The sequence below is a fragment of the Hippoglossus hippoglossus genome, chromosome 2 (genome assembly GCF_009819705.1).
Source record: "Hippoglossus hippoglossus isolate fHipHip1 chromosome 2, fHipHip1.pri, whole genome shotgun sequence".
NCBI classification, from domain to species: Eukaryota; Metazoa; Chordata; class Actinopteri; order Pleuronectiformes; family Pleuronectidae; genus Hippoglossus; species Hippoglossus hippoglossus.
The window spans coordinates 10,995,585-11,010,015 of record NC_047152.1 but is presented as its reverse complement, the minus strand read 5'-3'; the positions used below and the strand labels follow the sequence as shown (position 1 = coordinate 11,010,015).

General features: G+C 43.5%; 4 protein-coding genes across 5 annotated transcripts in view; 2 read left to right on the top strand and 2 right to left on the bottom strand.

The window, feature by feature from the left end:
- Positions 1-336: 336 nt before the first annotated feature.
- Positions 337-4,966, top strand: f10 (coagulation factor X). The gene is made up of 9 exons (XM_034604545.1): positions 337-494; positions 1,351-1,511; positions 1,679-1,703; positions 1,919-2,032; positions 2,436-2,567; positions 2,839-3,071; positions 3,196-3,313; positions 3,405-3,592; positions 3,756-4,966. The coding sequence occupies exons 1-9, from the start codon at positions 434-436 to the stop codon at positions 4,176-4,178; spliced, it is 1,455 nt and encodes a 484-aa protein (XP_034460436.1). The 5' UTR covers positions 337-433; the 3' UTR covers positions 4,179-4,966.
- A 906-nt stretch (positions 4,967-5,872) lies between these two features.
- On the top strand, positions 5,873-9,451 carry prozb (protein Z, vitamin K-dependent plasma glycoprotein b). The gene is made up of 8 exons (XM_034604517.1): positions 5,873-6,105; positions 6,676-6,839; positions 6,934-6,958; positions 7,169-7,330; positions 7,460-7,591; positions 7,668-7,741; positions 7,999-8,137; positions 8,513-9,451. The coding sequence occupies exons 1-8, from the start codon at positions 6,009-6,011 to the stop codon at positions 9,217-9,219; spliced, it is 1,500 nt and encodes a 499-aa protein (XP_034460408.1). The 5' UTR covers positions 5,873-6,008; the 3' UTR covers positions 9,220-9,451.
- A 264-nt stretch (positions 9,452-9,715) lies between these two features.
- Positions 9,716-13,482, bottom strand: pcid2 (PCI domain containing 2). Its single transcript, XM_034604674.1, has 15 exons — positions 13,385-13,482; positions 12,656-12,713; positions 12,484-12,573; positions 12,288-12,361; positions 12,087-12,152; positions 11,931-11,972; positions 11,809-11,863; positions 11,532-11,635; positions 11,375-11,450; positions 11,122-11,263; positions 10,851-10,951; positions 10,653-10,726; positions 10,448-10,573; positions 10,195-10,318; positions 9,716-10,086 (listed from the first exon to the last, which is right to left on the bottom strand). The coding sequence occupies exons 2-15, from the start codon at positions 12,689-12,691 to the stop codon at positions 9,997-9,999; spliced, it is 1,200 nt and encodes a 399-aa protein (XP_034460565.1). The 5' UTR covers positions 12,692-12,713; positions 13,385-13,482; the 3' UTR covers positions 9,716-9,996.
- Positions 13,483-14,232: 750 nt separating this feature from the next.
- Positions 14,233-14,431, bottom strand: part of LOC117772985 (T-box transcription factor TBX19-like) — a 7,747-nt gene continuing 7,548 nt past the window's right edge. For both annotated transcript variants that reach the window (XM_034604653.1, XM_034604643.1), the window contains exon 9: positions 14,233-14,431. This exon is cut by the window's right edge and continues 578 nt beyond it. The gene's annotated coding sequence lies outside the window, so the exon portion shown is untranslated.

Sequence of the window (14,431 nt, the reverse complement as noted above, 5' to 3'; positions counted from 1 at the left end):
AACGACCTGAAACGACATTTAACGTCTAATTAGATGTTTTACTTTTGTCCGTGTCCCATCTGCTAACACGGAGGTGGCAGGTTTATGACAGGTTTATATAGTGCAGCCAACCAACAGGGGGCGATCCAGCTGATTTAGGACATTTGTGTCATCTTGTGATCTGAACAGGAAGTGAAAACTAAAAAAAGGGTTAGGGTTAACCCCCCTCCGATCAGGGCGTTCTCTCTCTCTCTCTCTCTCTCTCTCTCTCTCTCTCTCTCTCTCTCTGTCTCTCTCTCTCTCTCTCTCTCTCTCCATACAGGTCAATGGCCTCTCTCCCTCCTCCTCTCTCCCTCCTCCTCTCTCCCTCCCTCTCTCCACATTCAGACTCTGTTACCTCCGCTCGCCACACTGAGGTTTTTCCAGCTCGCCATCACCACCTTCCTCCAGGGCCATGTTGTGGTTTCACCGGCTGACCCTGGGGCTCCTGCTGCTCCACCTGGCCGCCGCTCACGGTACGAAAATCCAGACTTCTAGAAACGAGAGATAAATAAAGATATAAATAAAGAGAGAGAGAGAGAGAGAGAGAGAGAGAGAGAGAGAGAGAGAGAGAACGGTGGTGTTTTGGGGGGAGGGAGGGCGGGGGGGATGTTTGTTGATTGGCGTCTGGCAGGTGACATTTGACCCCGCCCTGTTTTGTTCCTTTTTGTTCTCGCCATTAGTTCATCTGGTGACCTTTAATTTCTCTTTAAATCAAATAAACTTTAGAATTTCTGACGTCTTCATTTCAAGAGCTAAGATATTCTGTTTACAATGAGGTCCGACAAAGAACGTTTGCGTTACAAATGAGATCAGAATAGTTACAATCTATCAACTGATTGATCGTTGGAGCTTAAAAGAAACCGTTGAATTTCTCGATAAGTGAAAACATTAAATCCTGTTGCCTACGTTACCCACAAGGCAACTCAAGAACATAACGTAAAGATGGAGGACACGTCTCCACGTCCTCCCACAATCCAGAAACAAAGTCAAAATATCTCTGATACGAACGCTGCCGTCTTGGAGTCCGTGTGAAAGTAGTGATCGAGGTCCCGCCCATACATGCTTTCGACCAATCAGGAGTCAGTGTCAGGCTGTTTTTATATCGTCAAATAACTGATTCAAACCAAACTGATCAGAAACACTTGGACAAACATCCGTGAGATAAGAACGAGCTGAAATGACAGAAACATCTTGACAAACATTTATTTAACGTCTACTAACATGGAGGAGGTATATGACCTATACTGCAGCCAGACACCAGGGGGCGATCCAGATGATTTGGTTTCACTATGTAGGAGACTTAACACCTGGTTTCTCTTCTCCCTCCAGTCTTCCTGGACAGCGAGGCGGCCAATCAGGTTCTGACCCGGCGGAGACGAGCCAACAGCTTCTTCGAGGAGGTCAAACAAGGCAACATGGAGAGAGAGTGCCTGGAGGAGCGCTGCGACTGGGAGGAGGCGCGGGAAATCTTTGAAGACGCAGAGAAAACGGTATCTGTCTGTTAGCTTGGTTTCACTTAAGCTAGCTTAGCACGAGGCTAGCTCCATCCAACAGGTTGATGTTTTTCGAGTTTCGGATCTAAATCCTCTGGATTGGCTCATTAACCTTCTTTTACTGATTTGATGTTTTATTTAATTTGCTTTCTTTTCCTTCTCAGAATGAATTCTGGGCCATATACATTGGTAAGGATTTGTTTGTGTCGTTAAATTCAACTAACAAAAGAGCTAATGTAAAAATATTTTAGAAATATTGGAAATAATATGTTTGGGTATTGGCCGACTGCTGGTATAGCTAGAGAATGCAGTACCATATTTCACCACTAGATGTGATTTTGTGCATATGAAATTTGTTTTGTTAATTAAGTTGTATCTCATACACATTATTTGTGGTCCTGCAGATGGCGACGCGTGCGTGTCATTGCCCTGTGCTCATAGCGGACATTGCAAAGACGGAGTCGGCAGTTACACCTGCTTCTGCCATGCCGGCTACCAGGGCTTCAACTGTGAGATCGGTAAAGACACCGGGCCGTCGGACTGAAGCAATGACACGTGACATAGAAACACAGCATTCTCCCAACAAAGGGTTCAGGTTAATGATCCTGTGGGAAACCGTAGAACATCCGTCTCCTGTTTCCACTCAACAGAACTTGGTGACTTTTCAATTGAAAGAGGAAGAAGCGTTATAAATGATCCAGGCATCTACCTCCAGGTTTCTGTGATACACGCAGAAAACCGATTAGCGACTCAGCCTGGAATTGTCTCCACACTGAAGACATAGCATGTAGCTCTGGGTTGCACAAGTACACGTCTTCTGTCATTCCATGTTTTCTGAAGTTTTCCAGAACGCTAAACAGTGACGGTCTCGTCTGGCAGCGGAGACGTGAGATGTCTTGACCGTGTTCTCCATCTTTGCAGTGATTCCTGAGCTCTGCGAGTCCAAAAATGGCGGCTGCGAACATTACTGCAAAGTGGTCAGAGGAAATGTTCAGTGCTCCTGTACTGACGGATACTTCCTGGCATCAGACGATAAATCCTGCCACTCCAACCGTAAGAGTCTCAGGTCCAGACGGTGTTTTCTTGTTCCCTTGTGGTGCAGTTAAAATCTTGCTCATAGAGAATATTTCCATCACGAAGAACCTTTAACGATTGGTGAGGCTTAATGATAACAAGGTTGGTCCCCGTATCCTCGAGAGTTAGCTGTGGCACAATTGTCAAGACAAAAAATTCCACTTGTAAACAAGAAATATCGTAATCTAATGAGCACAAATCCGAACAAGAATAAATCCTGAGCTCCAGATTTTCTTATGAATTACTGCAGAGACCTTTAAGTGTGGAGCCGTCATCAGCGCAGACACCAGGACGGTCTTCAGGTACGTGCGACAGAACTCGACTGGGTGGAACACGACCGACCTGAACACCAACTCTAGCAGCGACGACGTACAAATTATGCCAGAAAACGCAGTTTTCGAGGAACCGGTCAATGCTGAAATGGCGAGTATGACCCGTATCGTCAACGGAGAGGACTGTCCACCAGGAGAATGTCCGTGGCAGGTAGAGATCTTTTTGGAATGGTGATATGTCCTCATATACGAAAACCACGAACAGTGTAGATGCAAAGAAAACTATGACAGTCGTGTTAATATCAGCTGTTGTTGGTCTGATCTGGTCTTTGCAGGCTCTTCTCCTGAACGAGGAAGACGTCGGGTTCTGCGGAGGGACGATTCTCAACGAGTACATCATCATGACTGCGGCCCACTGCATGAACCAATCACGCTTCATCTACGTCAGGCTTGGTAGGTCTGACCACGGTCACATGGATCACAGTCCAGCCGTATAGAATAATCATCGTATCTCACATATTTGATGTTATCTCTGTACTTTCAGGTGAGTTTGACACGCTGGTGGATCACGGTAATGAAGCTACGCACAATGTGGAAACTATCATCACCCACTATAAATACAAACCAGAAACGTACAACAACGACATCGCTCTCATCAAATTAACCAAACCCATCAAGTTCTCCAGGTTCATCCTGCCGGCCTGTTTACCCGAGCAAGAGTTTGCTGAGAAGGTGAAACTTTAAAACACTGAAATATGAGATTCATGTTTGGATTGACACCACTCTCGTGTCTGTGTGCTGAATTTAAGGTGGCCTCAAGCTGCTGGTTAGCTTAGCTTAGCATGATGAACCATTGTGTTCCTAACTTAAGCTCAATAACCCGCTCCTGTCGCAGGTCCTGATGCGGCAGCCTGACGGCATGGTCAGTGGTTTTGGTCGCCTTGGCGAGCGTCAGGCTGCGTCCACCATCTTGCAGCGCCTCACGTTACCCTTCGTGGATCGGCTCACCTGCATCGAATCCACCCAATTCCGCGTCACCACCCGCATGTTCTGCGCCGGGTACCACACGACCCCCAAGGACTCCTGTCAAGGTGACAGTGGGGGGCCGCACGTCACCCGCTACCGCGGCACCGTCTTTGTCACCGGCATTGTGAGCTGGGGTGAAGGCTGTGCACGCGAAGGGAAATACGGCGTCTACACGCAGGTGTCCAAGTACACCCGCTGGATCCGTGAGGGAATCGATAAGCTGATGCCAAAAGAGCCGAGTGGCCACAGAGTGAAGAGGCACCGCGGCGCCATCAAGAGGCTGTTTCTGTAAGACGATCACCGATCAACGGATTTCTCATTCTTCATCCAAAATCTTCAGTGAACTCCACTGAGCAGAGGTCAGCACCTCGTTGTACCTCTCATGTTGTCGTCACTTTTACATTTAAGATGTCTCAACAGTCGTGTTAGAGTTCCAAGAAAAAAACTTTTCATCATTACCGAAAAATCTTAAAGCTTTGTTGACTAATTTTTGTGGCCACCTGGGGGCAGCAGAACGAAATGTAGTAGCTCATATGGCATATTATCACGTTAATCTAAATAGTGTCTGACATGTTAACAACCTGTTTCCATAGCTAGCAGTCATGTGACAGTATCTGTAATCAGTAGTGGCGTTCCTCAGGGTTCTGTTATTGGTCCTTTGTATTTTCTAAGACGTAATGACTGATTTGTCCACTTTATGCAAAAGTTTAGATTTCACTAACGACCACCTCCTGAGGGAAATATATACTTTTCTGTCGGCTGTTTGGTAAAAGATAAAGAAACAACGTGCGATATAAAACCAAACGTAGAAACTTTAACGATCTGAGCAAGTTTAAATTGAACAGTTTTCTGATTTGTATTATTTAAAAAATAATTAAAAATCAACGTCTGTTTTCATGTGTTTTTTATCCAGAAATGAGTTTCGGGAGCTGAATCAAAAGCAAATAAAGAAAAATGACAACATCAAGTTTCTGTTTGATTTTAAATGTATCTGAAGATGTGTAAATTAAACATTGTGTGAATTTGAAGACATTAGTACTTTTAATTACTCTTTTATTTCTTTATTAAATTCTTCATAATATAAAAATTATTTCCTATTTTGGTTATTGCTGAAAATTCATTTAAAGTAGTTTGGGAGTTTTTATATTTCTCTTTAAATTAATTAATTGAATCACTTTGTATGTGTGAGGTTCAGCTGATGTTCATTCTTGTGTTATTGATTAGCTGATCAACAGAAAATTAGATAATCAATTAAAGTAGTTTCAGTTGTTTTCAAAGTTAAAACTCGTTTTAGTTTCCAGCCACTTAAACGAGAGGATTTTGTATTTTTGAGTGTAAACTGAAAATCTTTGAGTTTAGTATCTTCTGATTTCATGTGATCGATCAATAAATCATCAATATTCAGATAAACAGTCTGAGTCAAATCCACGGAGAAGGTTTGAAAGGGTCAGAAAACGCTGGTGAGTGAATTATTAGGATTATAGAATCAGGGATTTTAAATTCATACGGATGTTTTAGAGGAAGATAAAAGTATTTTAGTTGATTCTGCTTCAGTGGGACCTGAGTTACTGGAAGTGAATCCTCTACCTCCCTCAGCTCCGCCTCCATGTTTGTTCCCCTCATGTTTGAATCAGATGATGAAACTTCTTCTGAAATGATGAAACGTGTTGACCTCAAACAAATGAACGTCCAGAGGTCGGAGCTGCTGCTTGTTTTGTTTGATTTACAGAACAGGTCAGAGTCCAGAGACGGTTTCAACCACTTTTCTGTCTTTAATTCAACTCTGCACAGAAAAAAAAGTTTCTGCAAAACGACTGAATCTGTTTTATATTTATTAAATTCAAAAACTTACTAAAACTTTACTATTTTTGACCTAAAACTGAGATTTAAAGACGACCATGTTTCTTTCTACAGTGTCTGTGTGTTTGTGTCTGTGAGTGTGTTTGTCTGTGTGTGTGTCTGTGTCTCTCTCTGTTAGTTTCTCTGTGTGTGTGTGTCTGTGTGTGTGTTTGTCTGTGTCTGTGTGTGTGTCTCTCTCTGTTAGTGTCTGTGTGTGTGTGTCTGTGTGTGTGTCTCTGTGTGTGTGTCTCTGTGAGTGTGTGTGTGCAGTGAGATCAGTGTCATGGCGGACGCCAGCATCATGTCGGTTTGTTGTCGAGTGTCTGTTCTCGCTCTTTGTTTCCTCGTCTGCTTCCTTCAGGTTCTCATCCAAGGACAAGGTACGACCTCTGACCTGTGACCTCTGACCTGTGACCTGTTCACGTTCTTTTAGAAAACGACAGTTTGATATTTCACGGAGCTGAAGTGACGACCTGTCGACCAACGATCGCGACTGAAACAGTCAAATCGAACCACTGCTGTTTATTTATAGACTTTTATTTGAACATTTTATGAATCATGTCAGTGCTGGTTTTTAAATTGTGTTAATTCAGATTCAATGTAAGAAGAATGACGACGTTTGTAGTAAAGAAAACTAATTCTGACTTTTCATATCACGAGTTATACGAATATATAATATATATGAATTATTTCTGTCTCTATCATATGATAATAAATTATGATTATGACGTGATATCAAATATAAATGATGATAATATATAATAAACCTTTGTTTGGAATTAGTCAGTTAAATGATCAAATTACAATTAAAATAATATATACATGTATTATATTGTGAGAACTGCACATGAGTGATTCCTGAAGGTTTGATTTCCTACATGAAATAATCGGATCAGTGGATCTACTCGGAGTAACGGAGCAGAATAAAGAACGTGTTGGTGTGTTGTCAGTTTTCCTTCGGGCTCCGCAGGCTCATCACGTTCTGCTGAGAACCAGACGGGCCAACAGGTTCCTGCTGGAGGAGGTTCTGCAGGGGAACCTGGAGCGGGAGTGTTACGAGGAGCAGTGTAACTATGAGGAGGCGCGGGAATATTTTGAAAACACAGAGAAGACGGTCGGTTACTACAAATATCACTGATCTTTTTGAAAGTTGTTAACGAGGTCCCGACCGGAAACAGGTTCTTTAACTGGACTCTGCTTCTTCACAGAACTCGTTCTGGACCTTTTACCAAGGTGAGGGTTCAGTTCTAGTGTCCACTAACCCTCAGACTGAAATGTCAGAATTATGATTGAATTATGAATGTACTTGATCAAATAATGATTATTGACAGATAATAAAGTTTTGTTCCATCATGTTAATCATTCTGTGATGATTCATTTCATTTCCTGTGGTTGAGTTGATTCCTTTGTGAATTATTCTGAGTGATATTGTTTGATTGACAGACCGGGCTCAGTGCGAGCCCAGCCCCTGCCTCCACGCAGGGAACTGCACCAACCACATGGGCGGGTTCCAGTGCTCCTGCCCCGCCCCCTACTCTGGAACAAACTGTGGGCAGAGAGACGCAGAACCACGACCGACCCCCGCCCCGCTGGTCAAGACACCAGGTCAGACCACACCCACAGTTCAACTAACCCCGCCTCCACTTAGTCATGAAGGGACTTTTCATTTGTCGTATCCGTGGCAACCCTGTACTCCACCTTCCTCACGTCCTGAAACGTTTTACCGTTGAACAGAAATCGTAGAGTGTCCGACTGGCGGTCCGACAGCGTGTCACCAGATGTGCACGGTGTCCTTGCGCTCCTTCACCTGCTCCTGCACCACGGGATTCAAACTACAGACCGACCAACGCAGCTGTGTGCCTGAAGGTGCCCCCCCCCACACACACACACGTTAACCTGCCCAGGTCAAACTGGTGACATAACCATGTCTCTGTTTCCTCAGGGGAGTTTCCCTGCGGACGACTTACTGACAACGCGACCACGTCAACGTGTTGCCATGGAAACTGTCCCTGGCAGGTAAGATCCCCTCGGCCAATCACAGTAAGGTATCAGCTCAATATAGATTGGACTTGATGCGGCTCTGACTTAACATGATGCATGCTGGTCCTAACACAATGCATGATGGGTAACCCTTTTTGCGAAACGTTACCGGGTCACGTGACCTTAAAACATAAATCAGCCACAGTCGAACGCACCTTGTGTGTGTGTTTGTGTGAATGTGTGTGTACCTGTAACAGCCGAGCTCCTGTGGTGCGTTTGTTTTCCGTCTCCAGGTGTCGCTGCGGAGCAGTCAAGGGGCGGAGCTGTGTGGGGGCGTGGTGCTGGGGCGGCGCTCCGTCCTGACCGCCGCCCGCTGCCTCGTGCTGGACTCGGGTTCCGACCTGCGAGAGTCCAGATTCTTCGTGGTCGCAGGTTTGAAACTTTAACAAACACTAGAAAACTGCATCAGAACAATAAGTAATTTGGCCAAAAGTAAGTGGACAGTGTAACTCAGAAACACAACAAAGTAAAATATAAATAACTAAATATATATAAAAAAAACAACAAAAATATAAATAAAGTTCTTTAAATCAGTTGTTTATAATACAGTAATATGTTTAATATATAATATAAATACAACATAGACGATTCATGTCAACTGTCCACATACTTTTGGCCATCTATTTTCAATCAAGTCATGAAATATTAATTGAGATTTGAGACTTTTATTGTGAAGGGGCAGCTCTGTCTTCACAATAAAAGCCCAATGAAGTATTGTATTTTGACTTCTTGTCTCTCGTCTCCTAGGCAACAGGATGATGCTCACCCCCGTCCGGGCTGTGCACATCCACAACCGTTTCCGATTAGATCACCATGACAACGACCTCGCCCTCCTGGAGCTGGCCCACCCCCTGCGCTTTGGCCCCTCCCTCCTCCACCTCTGCCTGCCCACCAAGGACTTCAGTGAAAACATCCTGATGCATTCTGGGAGGACGGGCGTGGTCGGGAGGCGGGGCGGCAGACGGAACCAGGAGCTGGTCTACATGGCGCCGGACGAGTGTCGCGGCGAGTCGAGCGTCTCAACTCCGCTCGGCAACAAAATGTTCTGCATGAGGAGGCCGAGCGTTCGGGGGGAGGAGCCACACGAGTCTGGACCTTTCATGGACGGGAGGCAGGAAGGACCTTTGAGGAAGCAAAATGGCCGCCAGAATCCCAACAGTCAACGTGGACACCAGGGGGCGCCATTCGGAGCCAAAAATAAAAACAGCAGCAGTTTGAATACTGAAAATCTGACGGCTTCGGGATCAGACGGCGGTTTGTTGCCCGGTTCGCCCGTGATCACCGTGGATCGGGGGACGGCGTTTCTGACCGGGCTGCTGATCTCGTCTTCCGCAGGCAGCGACGGTCTCCTGTTCACGAAACTTTCCCGCTACCTGACCTGGATCAAACCCAGACTGGAGGCGTCCGAGAATCGAATGACGCCACAAGTCAGCCATTATCCCGAGGCTCGCTAACAACTCGCCAAACCGCCGCCATCTTTGAAATTCTCAGCTGACGAGCTGGTTTTCTTCAAAAGATTCATCTTTACAAACAACTTCCCTCCTGATCGTCAGACCCTAGTCTGGTGACACCTGGTGGTCACCGGTGGTAACAGCAGGTGTGTCAAGTATCAGGTGACATTGTACTTCCTGTGGTTGCTTCACAATAAAAGTATCCCTGCCTTTACAGTAGTGAAATTAAAGAAAAATAAGAGACTAATGCAGGTGAGAAATATTAAGTAGTTAAAAATCCAAATAAAGACTTTTAATTGATGTGAAACATGTTTAATGTGAAGCAGGAACCTCAACTTCCTGTCAATCACTCATGAGGCTGAAGCCTGACGCCTCACTCCCAGTCTATAAACTATTAAACATTAATACGTGAATTATTATTGATGAAAAAATACAAAACGAATAAAAAACTGAGTTCATGAAAATCTTTTTTCTCTTTGATCAACAAACACTTTACATCACCTGACAAAACTAAAATTCATTTAATGTAAATTCTCAGTTCTTGTTTATTTAACATCTGTAAAGTAGAAAAAGTCAAAATAATCAAATGTGACTGAAGAAAACTCGACAAGAATAAAAGTTTTTGTGTCACTAAACCAGTCGCTGCCCAGTAACCGATCAGATTCACACTCTACAAACCAGCATCCGCTTTATTCAACAGTTTCACAGTACAAAATAAAAAAAGGTTTCAAGGTGAGTTAGTGGAGCGTCACAGCCAGAGGGGATTGTGGGTAATGTCGTCTAGGAGACGGAGGAGAGAGGCGGGAACGGATTCTGTTTACTGACCACGAGCTTCTGGTGCTGATGGGAAATGTAACCTTTGATGTGACCCTGACAGGAAACAGGAAACAAGAACAAGATTTAATGTTTGTCCACTTCCTGTCTTCAATTCCCTCTGACTGTGGCGCTGCGTGGTCATGTGACCGTGTGCGTCCTCACCATGTAGATGAGGTTGGCCAGGAGACACTGCACCTCGTCGATGTCCACGTCCTCCACCTGCATCATCCTCAGCGCCACCAGGAAGGCGTCCAGAGGAAGCTGGTGAGTCCGCAGCAGCAGATACCTGCACACAGAGGTCAGAGGTCAGGAGAAACCCAAAGACCCAACAATCAAATCTCTAAAACATGTTGGAACAACCTGACAACATGACGTCACCACTGAAAAGGGTCGAGCACAGAAATCAGAAACTCACACTTTCTTGAAGAGGTTCCTGTAGGTGATGATCTTGAGCTTCTCCAGGATGAGGAAGATTCCGCAGCGGATGAAGAACGTCTCGTGTTTGGACAAAGCTTCGTTCAGCAGCAGCAGGTTCCCCTCGCTAACAAACACACAGGTCACATGACTGATCACCTGACACCATGATGTCACTTCCTGTGTCACCACAAAGCTCCGCTCACCTCACAGCTTTGGTGACGTCCACAAACTGCATCAGGTCGTACTTCCTGAGCAGCTGATGAGTCGGCATGTGACCCTGAAACACCAGAGAACCTGCGTCAGACTGAGATTCAAACCAGTGTGAATCTGGATTAAATCGATAAATCTGGATGTCACCAGGTGTAAACAGTGCTGTGACAGTGGTGCGTTGCCGTAGTGACCAGCAGCATCTTGACGGGCAGCAGGTAGATGAGAATCATCCTCTTGTTCTTCTGACTGGAGCGATGACAGTGGTGGAAGGCGAACGACAGAAACTCCTCCGCTGAAGAGAGACACTTTTATTCACTTTACATCCACATATAATAAATAAATAATACAAATGTATGTTTTAAACATGTCACATGTGGAGCAGTACTACAGAGTACTGCAGAGTACTGCAGAGTACTACAGAGTACTACAGTCAGTAGATCCAGCACTTTGTTGGAGCGTCACCTGGTTTGAAGTCGCTGTCGAACATGGCTTTGCGGCCCACGTAGTATTTGTACGTGACTTTCTGAGCAGGACTGTAGTCGTTCTTCAGGTTGGAGCTGTCGATGGCTCTGATCAGAGGTTTACACAGGTGCAGCTTATTGATCTGCAGACACATCAATCAATCATCATCCATCAATCAATCAATCAATCAATCAATCATCATCCATCAATCATCCATCCATCCATCCATCCATCACTTCTCCTGAGTTCTGACCTTGAAGTAGATCTTGAAGAGCTGGTTACTCAGAAACATCATCCCCCACTTCTTAGAGTCCTCGATACCTGCACGACTACAACATGAAGACGACAACACAATCATCAGTCTGTCAGTGTGTGTGTGTGTGTGTGTGTGTGTGTGTGTGTGTACTGACTTGTCACTGGCACACACTCTGAAGCAGCTCATCAGCTGTTCTGCTGCTTTCTCCAACATCTCACCAGGTTGACCTTTACCCTTCTTCTGCAGCTGCTGCTCGGCCTGCACGCACACACACACACACACACACACACACACACACGTTATTTTTTGTGGGTTTTTTTATATTTTTGAAAGAAAAAGGGTTTAAATGTTTCAACAAAGAACTTCTTTTTATTTATTTGACCAGATTATCGAAGTAATAACGTAATATTTTAAACACGTCAGTTTCTTACGTTGTTGGCGAAAATCCTGAGATCCAGAGTGACAGCGAACATCACAGGCAGAGCCCTGAAGACACAACAGACACCATGAGGACACGTTCACTGTCAACGTGTTCATCTCAGCTTCAACTCACCAGTTCTCTTCTTTGTGCGACTGGAAGGCTCTCAGGAAGGACGTGATTGGTTAAGGAGCAGGACTGATTGATTATTGGCTGCTGATCGACTGATGAAGAAAGATTAGTGTGTGTGTGTGTGTTTGTGTGTGTGTGTGTGTTCATCATGAAGGATATTGAACGACGAGCGTCTGGAACTTGTAGGCCTCAACAAAGTCGTGATTGGCCACAGCGTACGTGCACCTGAAACACACTCTGCTCATTAGTAGCTCGTCAGCCAATCAGAAATGAGGATTTCTCCCCATCTGCTCTTGTATTGCCCCTCCCACATGTCAATCAAAGGAGAGTCAATAATCAAAAATCAACACAGGGACGAACCTGAGATGAGCTGCGACCATCTCGTCGTACGGCGGCTCCAAGACCTGCTGACACTTGTCCTCTGGACTGACCAGCTGAAAACACACACACACACACACGCACACACACACACACACACACACACACACACACACGCACACACGTGAGGCCGTATCCTGGCAACAGTGAGTGTGGACCTGAGTGGGCGGGGCCTCACCTGGAGCCGTGGGTTGGCCACATGAGGATGTTTGAAGGAGAGCAGCTCCGCACAGAACGAACCCTCACGGCGCTCGATGGCTTCGTTAACCTGCCGAGAAATGACCACACAGGTCAGTGAGGTCAGAGGTCAGTGAGGTCAGAGGTCAGTGAGGTCAGAGGTCAGAGGTCACCTGCTGCAGGTACTGGTTGATGGTGATATGAGCCATAACTTCCTGCTGCTGCTTCCACCTGAGAACAGAAACACATCAAATCAACTGATCAATAACTTCTGATAAGAATCAATCACTTTCAATAATCAATAAAAATACTTGTATAAATACTATTTAGAATTTAATTGGTACGATCACCATTTTACTGTTGTAGTAGTTATATTACTTGTATCTATATACTCTTTACCTTCACAGTAAGACTCAGGCTCAGTGAAAACTTATATTCATATTTTATTTCTATTCATATAGTGTAACTTATTGTCTTTTTAGTCTGTTCATATTTATTGTTATTTACTCTGATGTATAAACGGTTCACCTTCATCACTTCTCATTATAAACACTTATTAGTTATGATGTGACTCGACCTGTGGTTCAGCTGTAAACATGAATTATTAATAACTAATACAGACATGAATCATTTCACTTTGTCTCATTGATCAAACAGCGACAGAAACGAGTTCATCTTTAAAACAACGTTAACTTAAAGTGGAGTTTATTAAAACGTGAATAAACTGGAGGAGACTTTATTTGTATTTTTAATGAGAAACAGACGATGTGTCTCATGCTAAGTGACATGCTAACACGTTAGCATTTGATTTCACCAACTTCCGGTAGAAACCGGAGGTGAAGTGGATTTTGAAACATGAAAACAAAGAGACAAATTAAAGGTCAAGTAAATAAAAACTTTACCTTCCTGTTAATTTAACGCTTTAATCCAGAAACAGCTCGTGAACTCTTTTCTCTCAGGAAGTTTACACACGATACACAGCAAATACATCCGGGTCAGCGAGGGGCACTTCCGATTACATTTCAAAATAAGACGTTGGCCTTTTCAAAAATAAAAGTCTCACCTACAGAAGAACTACGTACATAGAATATTATTTTATTTTACTATTTAATCGATAAAAGTGTTTTCCGTTGCATTTCGTTTCATGTTGTCTGAATTCTTTTCTCTTCGTTTCACACTTTACCAACAACATGTGAAGTTTGAATGTTATTCATGTTATTTTGAATTGCAACGCTTTAAGATAAGAAAGTGGAATAAAAAATATAAGTTCTGAAAAATGTATGAGATCATAAATTACATCATTATTATACACGGAAGTTTAATCTTATATATATTAAATACTGAAATTTGAATGATACAAAAATAATATTTTAAAAGATTCTTACACAAGATGATTTTATCAGCACGATTGAATATTTAGTTTAATCACATTTTTTTCTTAGACAATACTATTATTTGTATTATTTTATTACCATGCTAACTCATGTTTTAACCCTAACCCCTTTTTTTATTCATTGTTATTGTGAATTAAGGACAAGAGATAAATACATATTTAATATGTATAGTCCAGTGAAAATCATTTAAACCTTTATTGACACAGCGTCACATACAAGTTGTAAACATCAACAAACAAGGACGAGAAGTTCAGTCAGTAAATTGTAGATTTGAATCGAAAGCGCTTGTTCTAGATTTTTTTATTTTTTTATTTCTGATTTTCAGAAATAATAAAAAGTCGAGAAACAACAACAACAAACAAGCAACAACTGAAGAACAAACCTGGACGAAAAACATGTTTTTATAGAATAACACATCTTCAAAAACGACTGTACACACAAGTACACACACGTACACACATTTAAATAAAGACAACATCTCGACTCTTCCCTTATGACAACACCAGGGGGCGCCATAACACCAACACATTACAGAGTGCCAAAGAATCTGCATCA

Bases quoted from the DNA above. Each gene is read 5' to 3' on its own strand.
- f10 (XM_034604545.1), top strand. From the start codon at position 434: ATGTTGTGGTTTCACCGGCTGACCCTGGGGCTCCTGCTGCTCCACCTG. The intron at 3,072-3,195 runs GTAGAGATCTTT...TGGTCTTTGCAG, and splicing joins CAGGAGAATGTCCGTGGCAG to GCTCTTCTCCTGAACGAGGA. The intron at 3,314-3,404 runs GTAGGTCTGACC...CTGTACTTTCAG, and splicing joins CTTCATCTACGTCAGGCTTG to GTGAGTTTGACACGCTGGTG.
- pcid2 (XM_034604674.1), bottom strand. From the start codon at position 12,691: ATGGCTCATATCACCATCAACCAGTACCTGCAGCAG. The intron at 10,574-10,652 runs GTGAGCGGAGCT...TGTGTTTGTTAG, and splicing joins GACGTCACCAAAGCTGTGAG to CGAGGGGAACCTGCTGCTGC. The intron at 10,087-10,194 runs GTGAGGACGCAC...GTTTCCTGTCAG, and splicing joins TGGCCAACCTCATCTACATG to GGTCACATCAAAGGTTACAT.
- prozb (XM_034604517.1), top strand. From the start codon at position 6,009: ATGGCGGACGCCAGCATCATGTCGGTTTGTTGTCGAGTGTCTGTTCTC. The intron at 6,106-6,675 runs GTACGACCTCTG...GTGTGTTGTCAG, and splicing joins GGTTCTCATCCAAGGACAAG to TTTTCCTTCGGGCTCCGCAG. The intron at 7,592-7,667 runs GTGCCCCCCCCC...CTGTTTCCTCAG, and splicing joins ACGCAGCTGTGTGCCTGAAG to GGGAGTTTCCCTGCGGACGA.